Source organism: Trichosurus vulpecula, chromosome 3, assembly GCF_011100635.1.
Source record: "Trichosurus vulpecula isolate mTriVul1 chromosome 3, mTriVul1.pri, whole genome shotgun sequence".
NCBI lineage: Eukaryota > Metazoa > Chordata > Mammalia > Diprotodontia > Phalangeridae > Trichosurus > Trichosurus vulpecula.
The window spans coordinates 132,607,029-132,621,386 of record NC_050575.1 but is presented as its reverse complement, the minus strand read 5'-3'; the positions used below and the strand labels follow the sequence as shown (position 1 = coordinate 132,621,386).

The following is a 14,358-nucleotide window of genomic DNA, read 5'->3' as shown; positions in this document are numbered from 1 at the left end:
AGTGTAGTTTAGAACCCCTGAGCTTCAGTTATCTGCCAGTTTCAGGTAGCTGGCACTTTCGCAGGTGGGATTACAGGTATGTGTCATAATGCTTGGATTTTAATTAATTTTAAAAAACAACAACGGCTTTACTGTTATTGTTGTCCTTAGTTTTCCTTATTAGCTTCAGCTCATTTTGAGTTTAGGCTTTGAGTTTGAATATAGTTCAATGTAGTTTAGGGGCAGCTAGGTTAGTGCAGTGGATAGAGGTGCAAGCTTGGAGTCAGGAGGACCCGAGTTCAAATTCAGCCTCTGACATTTTCTAGTTGTGTGACTCTGGGCAAGTTATTTAATCTGTTTGCCTCAGTTTCTCCATCTGTAAAATGAGAACAATAGCACCCACCTTGCAGGGTTGTTGTAAGGATCAAATGAGATAATATCTGTAAAGCACTTAGACTAGCGCCTGGTACAATGTAAGTGGTAAATAAATGTTAGCTGTTATTATTATTCAAATATAACTTGTGTGCAGATCCTCACTGAGGTAGAGAAAAAGGGAATCTAGCTTTTGGGCAAACACTCAAGGCAAAATCTATATCTATCATATCTGTCTATCTCTCTATACACACATATAATCAGGTACATAGTAGTTTTTATTTCACCCCACAGGAAACATAGGAAAGATATAAAGGATTCAGTGAACCATAAACAATTTACTTCGCAGAAAATATAGAGTCACATAAAAGACTCATAGTAGCCCATAAACAATTCTTTTCTCTTCCTGATGATCCCCAGATTTCCCCAGGCCCCTGTTTAATCACTAAGTTCCACAGTACCTTGGTTTTAGACTTTCTTTGGAATGGAAATAAATTTGGGGTTGACAGTCAGCCTCCTGATACTCTGGTGAGTCCCACTTTCACTCTAGAGATAGACTCTCTCCAGAAGAAAAACCAACTTGGGGTTGATAGCGAGATAACCCCTTTCTCATCAGACCTGCACTGTCCAAATAACTCATGGCAGCAAGAGAGAGAAAAGTTCAGACTTTTTGCTCCTCCATATCATGGCTATAGTCCCTTGATGGTCTTCTACCTATAAAGTCGCATGTGAAAACCTATGAATTTAGAGCTGGACGTATCTGGGGGCCATCAATCTAGAGCTACAAGGGACCTGAGAGGTCATCTAGACCAACTTTTTTTAATTTATTTTTTATTTTTAGTTTACAACACTCAGTTCCACAAGCTTTTGAGTTCCAAATTTTCTCCCTCTTCCTCTCCTCCCTCCTCCCTCCATGTAATCTGACATAGGTTCTACATATATCTTCACATTAAACTTATTTTCACAATAGTCAAGTTGTAAAGAAGAATTGTAATCAATGGAATGAACCATGAGAAAGAAGAAACAAAACCAAAGCAGAAAAAAAGAGAGCAAATAGTTCGCCTCAATCTGCATTCAGACTCTACAATTCTTTTTCTGGGTGCGGATAGTTTTTTTCCATCATGAGTCTTTCGGAGCTGTCTTAGAACCTTGCATTACTGAGAAGAGACAAGTCTATCAAAGTTAGTCATCACAGATACTGTGTGTCAGCAATCGTGTGTAACGGTCTTCTGGTTCTGCTCCCCTCACTTAGCATCAGATCGTGTAAGTCTTTCCAGGTTATTATGCAGTCCATCTGTTCCTAATTCCTTATAGCACAATAGTATTCCATTACATTCATATACCACAACTTGTTTAGCCATTCCCCAATTGATGGGCATCCCCTTGATTTCCAATTCTTTTCTACCACAAAAAGAGCTGCTATAGCTATTTTTGTATATACAAGTCCTTTTCCCACTTGTATGATCTCTTTGGGATACAGCCCTAGATCATCTAGACCAACCTGCTCATTTTAAAGATGAGGGAAAAGAGGTCCAGAAAGGTCAATAAGAAACTTGACCAAGGTCACATAGGTAGCAAGTGTCCTCTTTGTAAAATGTTGGCCTCGCTCAGAATCTTCCTTTTTCCTCCCTAGGAGGCTATGACCCAGGATCCCATTCATGATGTATTAATACACTCCTAGCTCTCTACTGGCTGGTTTGCATGATGATAACATTAGATCCCATACATAAAGGACATGATGATTTGGGAATCATCCAAAATGGATCCTCTGGGGCCATGGAGGATCCCAAAAGAATGGGATCTTGTATTTTCTATATCTTTCAGTCAATTGTTGGATGGGAAAGATGTGGTATATTGTGGAATACTATTTGCAAAAGCATACCTGTTTCCTTCAAATCAAAGATGCCCTCCATGCAGTATAAATTTTTCCATAAAGAATTTTATTTAGGTAAGAAAGTAATTAGTAGTTACTAATGTTCTTCCAGTTACCTTTTCCTCCAATAATAAAGTTTAAGTCTTTTCTACATCTTTGGTTTCTTCTCTTGCTTCAGAAAGTTTCAGATTTGAACCCTTAATTCCTTAAAAAAATACAAAAAACCCCCAAAACAAAACCCCAAATGCTTTCACTTCCAGCCTTGAATTCTTTTGATATATACTTGGCCTATTCCAGAAACTTTTCCCAACCCTTTGTCCTTCAATGTCATTTCCATTTAGTCAAAAAACACATCCAGGACTGGGATGTTAGAGTCCAAATGTGGTGGCTCTACTCTCCTCAATGGTGTTAAGAATCTGTCATAAAAATCCTTACAGATCGTTTCTATCTTTTGTCTATTTTCCTTCCAGTTTCATCCTTAAATGTCCTCATTATGACTTTTGCCAAGCTTTCTTTAAACTGTTTTTTCCTACCACTGATTCTTAATGTTTTATAAGGTGAAACTCCTCATAATCTTCTGTTGTTCTTCACTTTAAGATTTTACAAGTGAGTTATATTATAAACCAGTGTTGCCCTTGGATGACATATCTTTCTCCTTGGCAAAAAGGTCCAGTGTTTGCTATATAAAGTAGTTTTTAGGCTCTCTTGGTCTTCTTGTTCTGGCAATTGACTTAGTTAAACTTCCGTATGGAATGTTAAAATCAGTTTAGGTATCCTTTCCTCAATCCATTTCCTTGTTTTCCTCATATAAATAATTTGTTTAAATAGTTCAGATCATGGTTAGCTGTACATCATATCTTTTTTCATTTTAATTTTGTATTAATTTTAATCTTTGCTTTAGATCACACAGCTGATTCAGGAATGAACTCCACGTTCTAATCAAGAGGCATTTATGAAGTGCTTTCTATGTTCCCTGGAGAAGGAAATGGCAAACTACTCCAGTATCTCTGCCAAGAAAATCCCAAATAGGGTCATGAAGAATTGGACACAACTGAAATGACCTAACAACAATAAATTCTATGTTCCAGGCTCTGTTCTATGCACTGAAGAAACAAAGAGAAAAATGAAAACAGTCCCATCTTCAAGGAGCTTACATTCTGACATAGTACATGAGTAATGAGTCATTTCCTTTCTGCTTAAATATAGCTTAATTCATTGTTTGTGTTATTTGGTGGTTGCCATACGCAGTGCCTCCTGATTCTTTTTTTGAAGAAAGCATTCATGATAAAAAAAAGCCTGAAGCTTCATTAGCATCTACAAATGTCTGACTTCTCTTATTCCTTACTCCCAAACCATATTTCCCAACATATTTTTTGCTGCCCTCATCTAGTCTCAATTTTACCCTGCAGTCAGCAGGTATTGAAATATATATTGTTTTAATTTAGAGTGCTTTAAGTTCTCCATAGAATTTCTTATCCCTTCATCCTCTGAAACGGATTTTTGGAGCATGTGTTGTGATCAGTTTAAGGATTCTCTATTCCCAAATATTTATCCTGGGCATTCCAATGAATAGAAGTGAATAAGCAGAGGAGCACAGGTTGGACCGTTTTTGAGACACTGAAATGTTCTTCTGATGACCCCCCAAACTTCCCTCTGAAACAAAGCCCCATATTTTAAAAATAAAAACATGTTTCTGGTGCTACTGTGTGCCTGCCAGCTGTGGAAGCCTAGTGTGGAGAACTAAAATTGAGACTCATCCAAAGGGGAATGGAGAAGCACATAGTTGGTAGAAGAGAGCTATACACTGGTACAATACAAGGGATTATGCAGGAGAAGTGGAGTAAAGGATGTCATCAGAGAAAAATATCTGAACTAAATGATAGGCCTGTCATGTAATAAGAGTGAGGTTTAACTCATAAGCTCTACTGGCATCCTTGCCATGGCACTAGAACTTGAGGAAGATACTCAGTATGATGGATGCAGCAGTGCCAAACTTACAGGAAGCCATGGGAGCTGTATAAGATGGGTATCATGAATAGTTTGCAATCTACATCACTGAAGAGAATACTGCCATAAGTGAAATCACAGGTCCTTTCGAGCATTGAAGTATTAGTGGGTATTGCCAAGAGCTCCTGTACTCAATATCCCTTGCTAGTCTGACTTAAAGCCTAGCCTGGGAGTCCAACTTCTCTCCCTAGGTAGGTTTCTTGTAGGTTCCAATGTGTTGACTCAGAATTCCACAGCTTCCTCCTTCTTGGTGAACTCCCATGCTGTGGGAAAAGTTATTTGGGAAATAACATGCTTATTTGGGAAAAGTTGCTCTGCTGCCCCCAACCCCTTACCTTTATCCAGAAGCAGTCTTTTGGTACTCTCTGTTGCCTTCTTACCTCTTAGGGTCTCTAGTCTCCTTCAAAGCTCAGCTTAAATGCTAGCCCTAGCTCCTACTGCCTCCCCCTGAATCCACCTTGTGTTGGTTTTGCATATATTTATATGGGTACATTTTGTCTCCACTGAGAGAATGAAAACTCCTTGATGACAGGGACTATTTCATTTTTGATTTCACATCTCCAGCACCTGCCATAGTGCCTGCTACCTTGTAGGTATTAACTAGAAGAACCAGAATTTTAATAATACCATGAAGGACGAAGTGAATTTTTCTATCAATAGACTGGTATGGTTCTTCTAGTGTTTAAAGACTTCCTTGCTTTGATTTGATGCTTGTCTGGCCTAATAACTTTTGTTAATCCCACCTAACTCCTTTAGGTTATGACTGCTCATGTGTGCCAAAGATTTGTTGCTACTTGGTCCATCTGGCACCCAGGATTATTTTTTCTTCAATGCAGTGTCAGTGAATTTTTTAGGATATTGGAAAGAACACTGGTTCCTATCCTTCATCTATTACCAACTTGCTATGAACATGAATGGCTGTTGGCAAATCACTCAAACTCTCTGAGCCTCAATTTTCTTCTGTAACACAGAGACAATACTTGCACTAGCCACCTCAAATGGTTGTTGCAAAGAAAGTAAGCACTTTTTAAAGTCTAAACCACTATGTAATTATGAGCTAGTGATATTATTATTAGTGAGGCAGAGCAGCAACATGGATGGAGATCTGATCTTGGAGTCAGAATGAGCAGGATTCAAGTCTTGCCTCTGACTTCTACCAGCCATGTGACCATAGGTGAATCATTTAACTTCTCAGTGGCCCAACCACTTCCTTAAGACTATACCTTATAGACGAGTTGCTGATCTGCAGGAGCATAGGGAGTTTCCCCACTTTGAGTTCACTTCAGTGAGGAAAGTGCAAGTCTACAACCCCCTCACCCCCATTCCAACTCAACCCAAAGTATTTTTTAATCCCTCAAAGTTGTGTATTCATGGGTACCATATTATTGCTTCCTTGATTTACCTTTTAGCTTTGTAGTATAGTATCCTTTTCTTCCATTTCTTAGTCAAAGACTGAAACTACTTTTCTCTGTTTGAAATCCTGTACTCCTCTTGATTCACTTCCCCAATTTCTGTTCTTATTTATCAACCTTAAATAGCTCCTACCTCAAGATCACCTAGGCTCATGGCCAACTGACAGTTGAATCACTGGGTATGCCTCTCCCAATTGAATTACTGCATTTTTTACAAAATGTTATCTTAAAACATGTTGAAATCGAGATATAACTCATTTCCAGCAAAGGCAGCAGTTTGTGTCTTCTTTGAAATTTCTTACAGGTATTTGAATTTTAAAAGAGGACACTTGTTTGCCCAAATGAACTTCTAATTGGTACAACTTCAGAATAGTGGCTAAATGAAAATATTTAGGCAATGTGGAGGAGATAGCCATAGGCTAAGGAGCCTTAGTGGCAAATGTGAAGATTCAATCAACTGGTAGCCTCTGGGTTAGAAGGCTTTAAGAAGCCACTGAGAAGCTTCCTGATGTTCAATGTCCCTTTCCCCTGCCTACAGTTGACTTCAGAAATGCTTTAAACTGAGTTCCTACAGACCTTCCCTCTGCTCCCCTTGTAGAACCAGCCCTGTTTTGTGCCTCTCCTCTCTAGGGTATTGGGCAGGGACACTCTGGATGATCTTGGACCTTTGTAAGTGTTCTTCCAGGTCTCTGCCCAAGAAAGCCATTCTGCCCAGATCCATCCAGGATGTGACCCATTTGATCAAGGGGCTGCCTCCTGAAATTGTGCTATGATTGTGGGGGCCAGGGGGGAACTGGGCTGTGATTTGAGGAAGCTGAGCTGTTAGCCAAATCTCTGTTACCAAGGCCACTCTGTTCTTCTGTTCAGGCTACTTGGCTGGTTGTTTATTCAACTATTCATTAGGCACAGTTTTATCATCTACTCATGGAGCCAGGCCACCTCAGATCTGTCCACAACTTAAAACAATCAGAGTAACTTTTAAGATACCTGCGAGGTCCTCCTTTGAAGACACCAGTCGGGGAGAACAGCTTCCTGGTTCAATTCTCAGAGACAACCTGAAAAACAGGATTTTTTCTAGATCAGTGTGAGCTCTACTAAGTCCAGAAAAGAACTGGAAGCAAAATTTGGAGTTAAAAGAAGTCCTTGGTTTTGGAGGGCATGTAATCCAACAGCAACCACTTCTACACCATCCCTGATGATAAGTCATTTAAGTCATTCATCTTCCCCTTGAATGCCAAGAGTGATGGAGAACTCACAACTTATGTGGCAGCTCACTCCAATTTGGGACAGCTCTAGTTCTCTTTGGTTCACTCCTCTGTTCATAGAGAAGATTCATGGTCTCTTCAGAAGTACGGATGGTCAAACGAATGTGCCCAGGAAGTCTAGTTAGTTTTAAACAGGAGTCTTACTATTTTTATTTTTTTAAAGTTTGATTGATTATTTCTATACAAACATAAAAGTCATTTACTGAAGGCTGCTTACCAGTTGGTTGGCTATAGTATAAGAAATTTTTGGCCATAAGCAGTTGTGAAATTTATCTGGTAAGTAATGGAGAGGTCAGGATCTATATCAGTGGAGGAAAGACTGCAGATGAGACTGCAGGTCCTTGAAAGATTGGGATGCTAAAACTGGGCAGCCCCAAAACCCTTTCAAACAGACTAGAACCTTCCAGAGGAACAGGGAAATGAAATACATACATATAGACCACACATAATATACATATGCATATGTATATTATGTGTATCTGCATATTATATAATTATATAATATACATCTGTATGTAACAGTGCTCTTTGGAATTCACCTTTCACATTATCTAATCATGTAAAATACAGGTATTTTTATTTGATGTATTTTGTCTTTGTACTCTCAGTGACTAGCTAGTACAATGCCTTGTACATAATAGGCATTTAATAAATGTTGAACTGTTACTACTAATAGGTAGCATTAATATAGCTTTCAGGTCTACAAAGCTCTTTACCAATATTATCTCATTTGATTCGCATAACAATCCTTGGAGGTAGGTGTTTAGATTATCCCCATTTTACCATTGAGGAAACTGAGTCAGACAGAAGTTAGGCCTAGTTTAACACTGCTAGCAAGTATCTGAAAGTGGATTTGAACACAAGTCTCTTGGATTTTAAATTCAGTGTTCTAACCACTTGGCTTTCTAAAATACACCTCATCACTGCCCTACTCAATAAACTCCAATTCCCTATTGCCTCTAGGATCAAATATAAGCTCCTCTGTTTTGTTTTAACCTGGGCAAAACCAACGTTTTCAACTTTATACATTCCTCCCCTTCCCAAATTTTATTGTTCAGCCAAACCGGCTTCCTTGTTGTTCCTCTATGATCCAGCTATATAGGCTTACTTGCTGGTCTTTACTCAACACTTCACCTTCTATCTCCATGCATTTGCACTGGATGTCCCCCAGACCTGGAATATCTCTCTCCTCGCCTATGCTTCTGACTTTTCTTAGCTTCCTCTAAGATTTAGCTCAAATCTACCCTTTCTGCAAGAGGGCATTCCCAGTTCTCCAGCTGCTAGTACTTTCCCCTTAGAGACTGCCTTCCAACTGCTATGCTTACATCTTGTACGAACCTACCTGTATCCATGCAGTCTTCTCCATTAAAGTGTGAACTCCCCCAAAACAGGAATTGTTTTAGCCTTTTTTGCATACCCTCACTGTCTGGCATAGTGGCTGGCACATGGTAAGTGCTTAATAGATACTTGCTGTCTGACCACCTGGCCCTAACCTACCTTTCTAGCCTTATTATATACACTACTCCCCTTTGTGGACTTAGGTCCGGCTAAACTGACCTTGCTGTTTCTGACACACAACTTATCATCTCCCATCTTCATGCATTTTCCTGCCTTTTCTATCTCCCATGCCTGGAATGCCCTCCCTCCTTACCTCCACTTGCTAGAATCCCTAATTTTCTTCAAAATTCAGCTCAAGCAACATCTGTTATAAGAAGCTTCTCTTGATTACGACAGCTGCTAGTGTCTTTCTCATGATCCAAATTACCTCATATTTATTTTTAAGTATTTTTGAGTGTTTTATCTCTTCCAATAGAATGCAAGTTTCTTGAGGGCAAGGACTATTTCCCCTTCATCTTTGTATCCCCAGGGCCCAGCATAGTGCTTGGCACATAGTTGGCACTTAATATGTGTTGATCAATTAAAGGTCTTTAAGTAAAGATCCAGCAATAGACTGTCCCTTTTCTGACAGGTTTAGTCACTATCTGTTTACTTTTTTGGCCAAATTAATTCCAAAGATTGTTTTTTAATGTGTGGAAGGGGTCAGGATCTGTATAGGTAGAGGAAGCCTTCATGCCAAGGAAACCATGGAGTCTTAAAATATTGAAATACTACTGTAAGAAATGATGAGCTTGTTGATCATAGAAAAATATGGATAAACTTGTATGAAATAATGAAGAGTGAAATGAGAAGAATCGAGAGCATGTTGTACACAATTATGATAGCAATATTGTTTTGAGAACAACTTTGAGCGACTAGATCATTTTGACTATTATGAATACCCAAATTAACTATAAAGGACATATGAAGGAAGATGCTATCTGCATCCAGAAAAAGAACTGATAAACAGAAGTATGTATTGAATGATTTTGCATGTGAATGTAGGTGTGCTTGCATATATCTATATAAACATAGATATAGATATGTACATATATAGATATATTTGTGTCTAATGGTAGCCATCCCTGGGTGGGGTAGAGGAAGAATTAAAAACAGGGGAAAAATAAGTTTACATGGTAACTTTATTATATATTTAAAAGGAATAGCAAATTGTACATAATAGATTTGCAATTTCATGTGCAACCTTTTTCTGCTAATATTATGGAAATGCTTGTTTTCTGCCATAAATTAAAAATAAAATAAAAAATAAGTAATAGGGAAGTCAGGACCTAATTTACTGTGAAGTCCCAAGGTGAAGAAAGGAAGAAGCTAAGCCAGATAAACAACAGAGAGAGGGGCTCTCACAGGATTTATCTGGGTCTGCTTCAGTTCAAAGGCAGGAACATGAAAATCAAGGCCCAAGATTCAAATAGAAGTAGCAGCCTGGGTATGAAGACCAAGTTACCAGATTGGGACAAGGAATATGTAGGTCAAGATCCAAAACAGGGAGGGCAAAGGGCTAGAGGAAGTCCTGACGGACTGTAGAGAAAAAATTTTGGCATATGTCCAGTGCAGTGGAGGGCTCCTATTAAGTGGAAGTAGGGGCAACTGGAGTTCTTTTACCTATAGTCTTTAAACTTTTGAAAAGTTATCTCTATATAATTGGTTTCATTTGTAATCTTACATATTTCATTTTATGCATTTAAAATATTATCTTGAGAATGGGTCCATAGGTTTTACCAGATTGCTCAAGGGGTACATGACACAAAAAAGGTTAAGCATCTCTGAGGTGGAGCCTGGCTTAAAATGAAAGCCTTGTTAACCAGCCAGTACATTTGGCCATGAACTGGCACAGTGAGAAGGGGAAAACAAGACATAAGGAAGAATCTCTGAGCATACTGTCCCCTTGTCTCCAGGTTTGATTCATATTAATGATATGTATATTGGGCAATTAGTTGTGAATATATCAACAGACTTTTCACTTATGCAAAAGAAGTCAGGGTTTAAGGCATTGTTCACATTTAAGTAAATTTCTTTTTTTAAAAAAAATTATTGACATATTTTCCTTTTATATGACCTAAATATTCCCCTGAATCCCTCCCCTTCCTCACTCCCAAAGAGCCATTTCTTAAAACAAAATTTAAAAGAAAAATAGGAAGAAAGGGGAAAATATCAGCAAAACTTTTCAGGACATTAAAAAAATCCTACCCTCCTCTTTTTTCACTTCTACAAGTGTTATGGAAAGTGTTTTCCCAGATAGTGAGATAGATAGAATTAAAAGAACCCTTAGAAAATAGACTTAGATTTGGAAAGGACCTTAGAACACACACTTAGAATTAGAAGAGACCTTGGAACATAGAATGCCAGAGTTGGAAAGGCCCTAAGACAGGATCTTCAAACACAGACTTTTAGAGCTAGGAGAGACTTCAAAGATTTTTCATTCCAGCTCCTTTATTTTATAGATAATAAAACAGGCTCTGAGAGGGGAAGTAATTTATTCAAGGTCAAACAGCTAGTAAATGGCAGAGCTGGGACATATGGCCAGTTTCTTTGGCTCTATATGTAATGCTCTTTGCGCTATTCTAGATTTTCTTCAGCCTAGAAATGGAACTTGGGCTGAGCAATGATATCTTGAAAATAAGCTAATCTGTTGTAAGAAATCTTGGCTATCTAAAAGAATTTTAAGATGGGGAATGGATTAGATAAGCAAGACCTAGAAACAAATGAACAAATCAAGTGTGCTAATGAAAACTAAGAATATAAACTACTGGAGGAAGAACTCCCTATTTGGACTGCTGGGAAAACTAGAAAGTAGTTCGGCAGGAAAAAGGTTTAGACCAACATTTTATACTAAATACCACAATAAACTCCAATTGGTTAAGTAATCTAAACTTGAAAGGTCATTTCATTTAAAAAATAGGAGAATGGAAAAATATACCTTTTATGTCTATGATTAGGGGGGAAGATTTATAACCAAAAAAGAAAATATATGAAAACAAAGGTAGAATAATTTTTATTAAATAAAAAGAATGCAACCAATCAATCAACCAAAAGAAAAAGACAAACTGTTGAAATGGAAATTATTTGCATCAAGTATCCATAACAAAAGTTTGAATAGCAAGATACATAGTTAATTGGTGCAAATTTTAAGACTAGGCTATTTATCAATATATGTGGCCAAAGGACTTTTTAAAAATAACTTTCAGAAGAATTATAAAGTACCAACAATCATATGAAAGAATGTTCTATGTAACTAATAATAATATAGGAAAGGTAAATTAAATAAACTTTGAGGCTTTACTTCATACATATAAAACTGTGTGGGGGTGGGATGGGATAGTCAGTAATGAGGTAATTTGGTATAGCAGCAAAGAGAGCAAAAGTTGTAGTCAAAGGACTTGCATTCTAATTAGGGAAGTATCTTTTATTTTTCTTAAAATCCTCAGGACTTAGCACAGTGCCTGACACATAGGAGGCACTTAATAAATGTTTATTGAATGACTGACTTACAAACTCCGTGATCCAGCTGCACTGATCTACCTGCTATTCCTCACACAGGGCACATGTTATCTCCTGATGCTGTACTCCTTTCCCCCATAGGAGGACCACTCTCCCTCTTCATGTTAGTCTGATTCTAGTTTCCCTGGCTTCCCTCAGCCTCTGCCAGAGGCCTTTTCTGCCCTACCCCTTCCCTACCCACTAGCTGCTTGTGCCTTTCCTCTGAGGTTACCTTGCATCTACACAAAGACTCTCCTACATATTTAGTTATTTGCAGTTTATCTCCCTTATTAGAATATGAGCTCCATGAGGACAGTGACTTTGTTTATACCTTTCTTTGTATGACCAGCACTTAGTACAGTACCTTTACTTAATATAGCTAAACTAACAACAATGCTTAATAAAATGCCTGTTGGATGACCAAATGATATGAGGTGGGTCCCAAAGCATACTGTCCCTTTGCAAGAATAAAGGTCAGTCCTAGAGCAGGAGTCAGTACATGTGGCATTTTGGAAGAGATGACTGTCCAACTTAACCCAACTTCCTTGAGCAACTTATGTTCTCCTGCTCCCACCTAGGGCTGACGTACCAGACCAAGTTTGCCCTTCACCATCCTGATTCAGTCACACTAGTCAGTCTATAGATTCAGATATAGAAAACTAGAAATCTAGACCTGTAGGAGTATCTAATCGGTCTTACAAGTGACATGACCAGGACTACATCCACCAATTGTCTACACTCAGTGGAGGTGGAGCTGAATTTACCTAGCTTATAACCGAGAGGACAGTATAGGATGGGTAGGAAATAATAGTACTAATATTTTCTTTCAAAAAACAAAATAAAAACACTATTGATTTCAAATTTATTTCAAGGACAGTAAAGAGACCAGCTAGCCTGAAAGGTGGAACAATGTGAAAGCAATTTCAAAACTGGAACTGTTTTTCCCCCTTTTAAAATTCATTAGCTGTCACTCCCATCCTAGCCTGAATTAGTTTGTGGCTCTGTTGGCCAGAACTGGGGACTTGTACTCCGCTTGTGATCTGATTAGACCTCATTACTTACTAAGCACCTAATACATGTAAGACACTGTGCTAGGAGCTAGGGATACACATTTCAAAAAAATGAAACTTTCTTGCTTTCAAGGAGCTTGCAAGGAGCTTTATCAGTGAGCTGAGTACAAAATAAAATATAAACATTATGTGATTATGAAGCTGGGATGGTTATACAGGATCATGTACCCAAGGACCTCCTTCCCTACACTGTCTGGAAATCTTCCCACAATTTGAACTTTGTATGAGTTATGTATCTCTCTCCGGGTTAAGATTACTCATTGGCACAAGGGAGATGTGCCCTGAAGCTGGGTGTGGAAGAATACTGACCCTGGGAAGGGCTCCACTCTGCATGAATCTGCTGTGAGTTACAGAAAGAAGTTGGAGAATGGAGGTGGTAGAAGCAGTGGCCACTGATGAGAATTAGCCCAGACTGGTTTTGGGTGGTGGGCACTGAGAAACCTAAGTGGAACTGATTAGTCTCTTGTTAAAGAAGGAAACTCTGAGACTCCTCTCCCTCCACTATCAAGGATTAAAAATTGCTAGGGAAGATGATAATATCCTCTCGTTTGCTGAAGGATGATTACAGCTCATTACTTCAGCAAACAAATACAAACCTTTTTAACACAAAGCTTTTTCCATGTGACAAAGTACAGTCAACAAGCAATCAACTCCTGAGTGTCTCACTGTAGTGATTCTACAAGGTATACAATAATAAGTAGAGGGCGGGGATCATGTTGAGAAGACAAAGTATTTGTGCAGAACCCCCTGGAAAACCTGACAATGCATAACTGAGTGCTATAATGTGGGGGCATAGACTATAACCACTCTATAAACATTCAGGAAGAAAAAGGCTGTGTGGTGTCATGTCAGGGGTAGGGCTACTCAGGGAAGGCTTCACAGGAGAACAGGACTTGACATTGGGCTTAGAGTTAGAAAACCTGAGCTCCAGTTCTGTCTTTACCATTTACCAGGATGATGCTGGCTAAGTCACTTCCCTTCCAGATGCCTCAATGTCCTTGCTATAAAAATGAAGGAATTGGACTAGATGGTTTCTGATGTCCTTTTGTGGTGAGTGAAAGATGAAATGACCGAGGAAACAAAGGTTCAAGCTTCCAAGCCTGGCGATCTATTAAGTAATGCATGCCAACTGCTCAACAAATTGGGACCAGGCCCCTAAGCTTTGGCACTGGACCCTGAATCCAGTCAGAGACAGATTTTTATACATTAAAAAAATTAATCAAATAAGGCCAATTAATGAAAACAACCAGAATACAAAATTAAGTAACCGGATTTCTAATTGGAGGAAAGATTGAGGACTTTCCAAATTGTGACAGAGAGAACAAACAGGTGCAATTCCCTGAAATCAGAAAAAAGAGGTGTCCTACTCCCACCAAGTGTCTATCTATATTCAATCAAAAGAACATGGGAACAATAACTGGTTGACCTGTACAGAGTCAGTTTTCAGATGGGTTACGTGAAATGTATAATTGTGAGAAAATTCCTAATATCAGTCTTTGGCTCTG

General features: G+C 38.6%; 1 protein-coding gene across 1 annotated transcript in view; it reads right to left on the bottom strand.

Moving 5' to 3' along the window:
* The window catches only part of RALGPS1 (Ral GEF with PH domain and SH3 binding motif 1), a 573,263-nt gene that overhangs the window by 100,753 nt on the left and 458,152 nt on the right, over positions 1 to 14,358 (bottom strand). Inside the window, exon 12 of the mRNA XM_036750307.1 lies at positions 6,631 to 6,698. Within this exon, the coding sequence (XP_036606202.1) occupies positions 6,631 to 6,698 (68 nt within the window). The remainder of the gene's footprint in view (positions 1 to 6,630; positions 6,699 to 14,358) is intronic.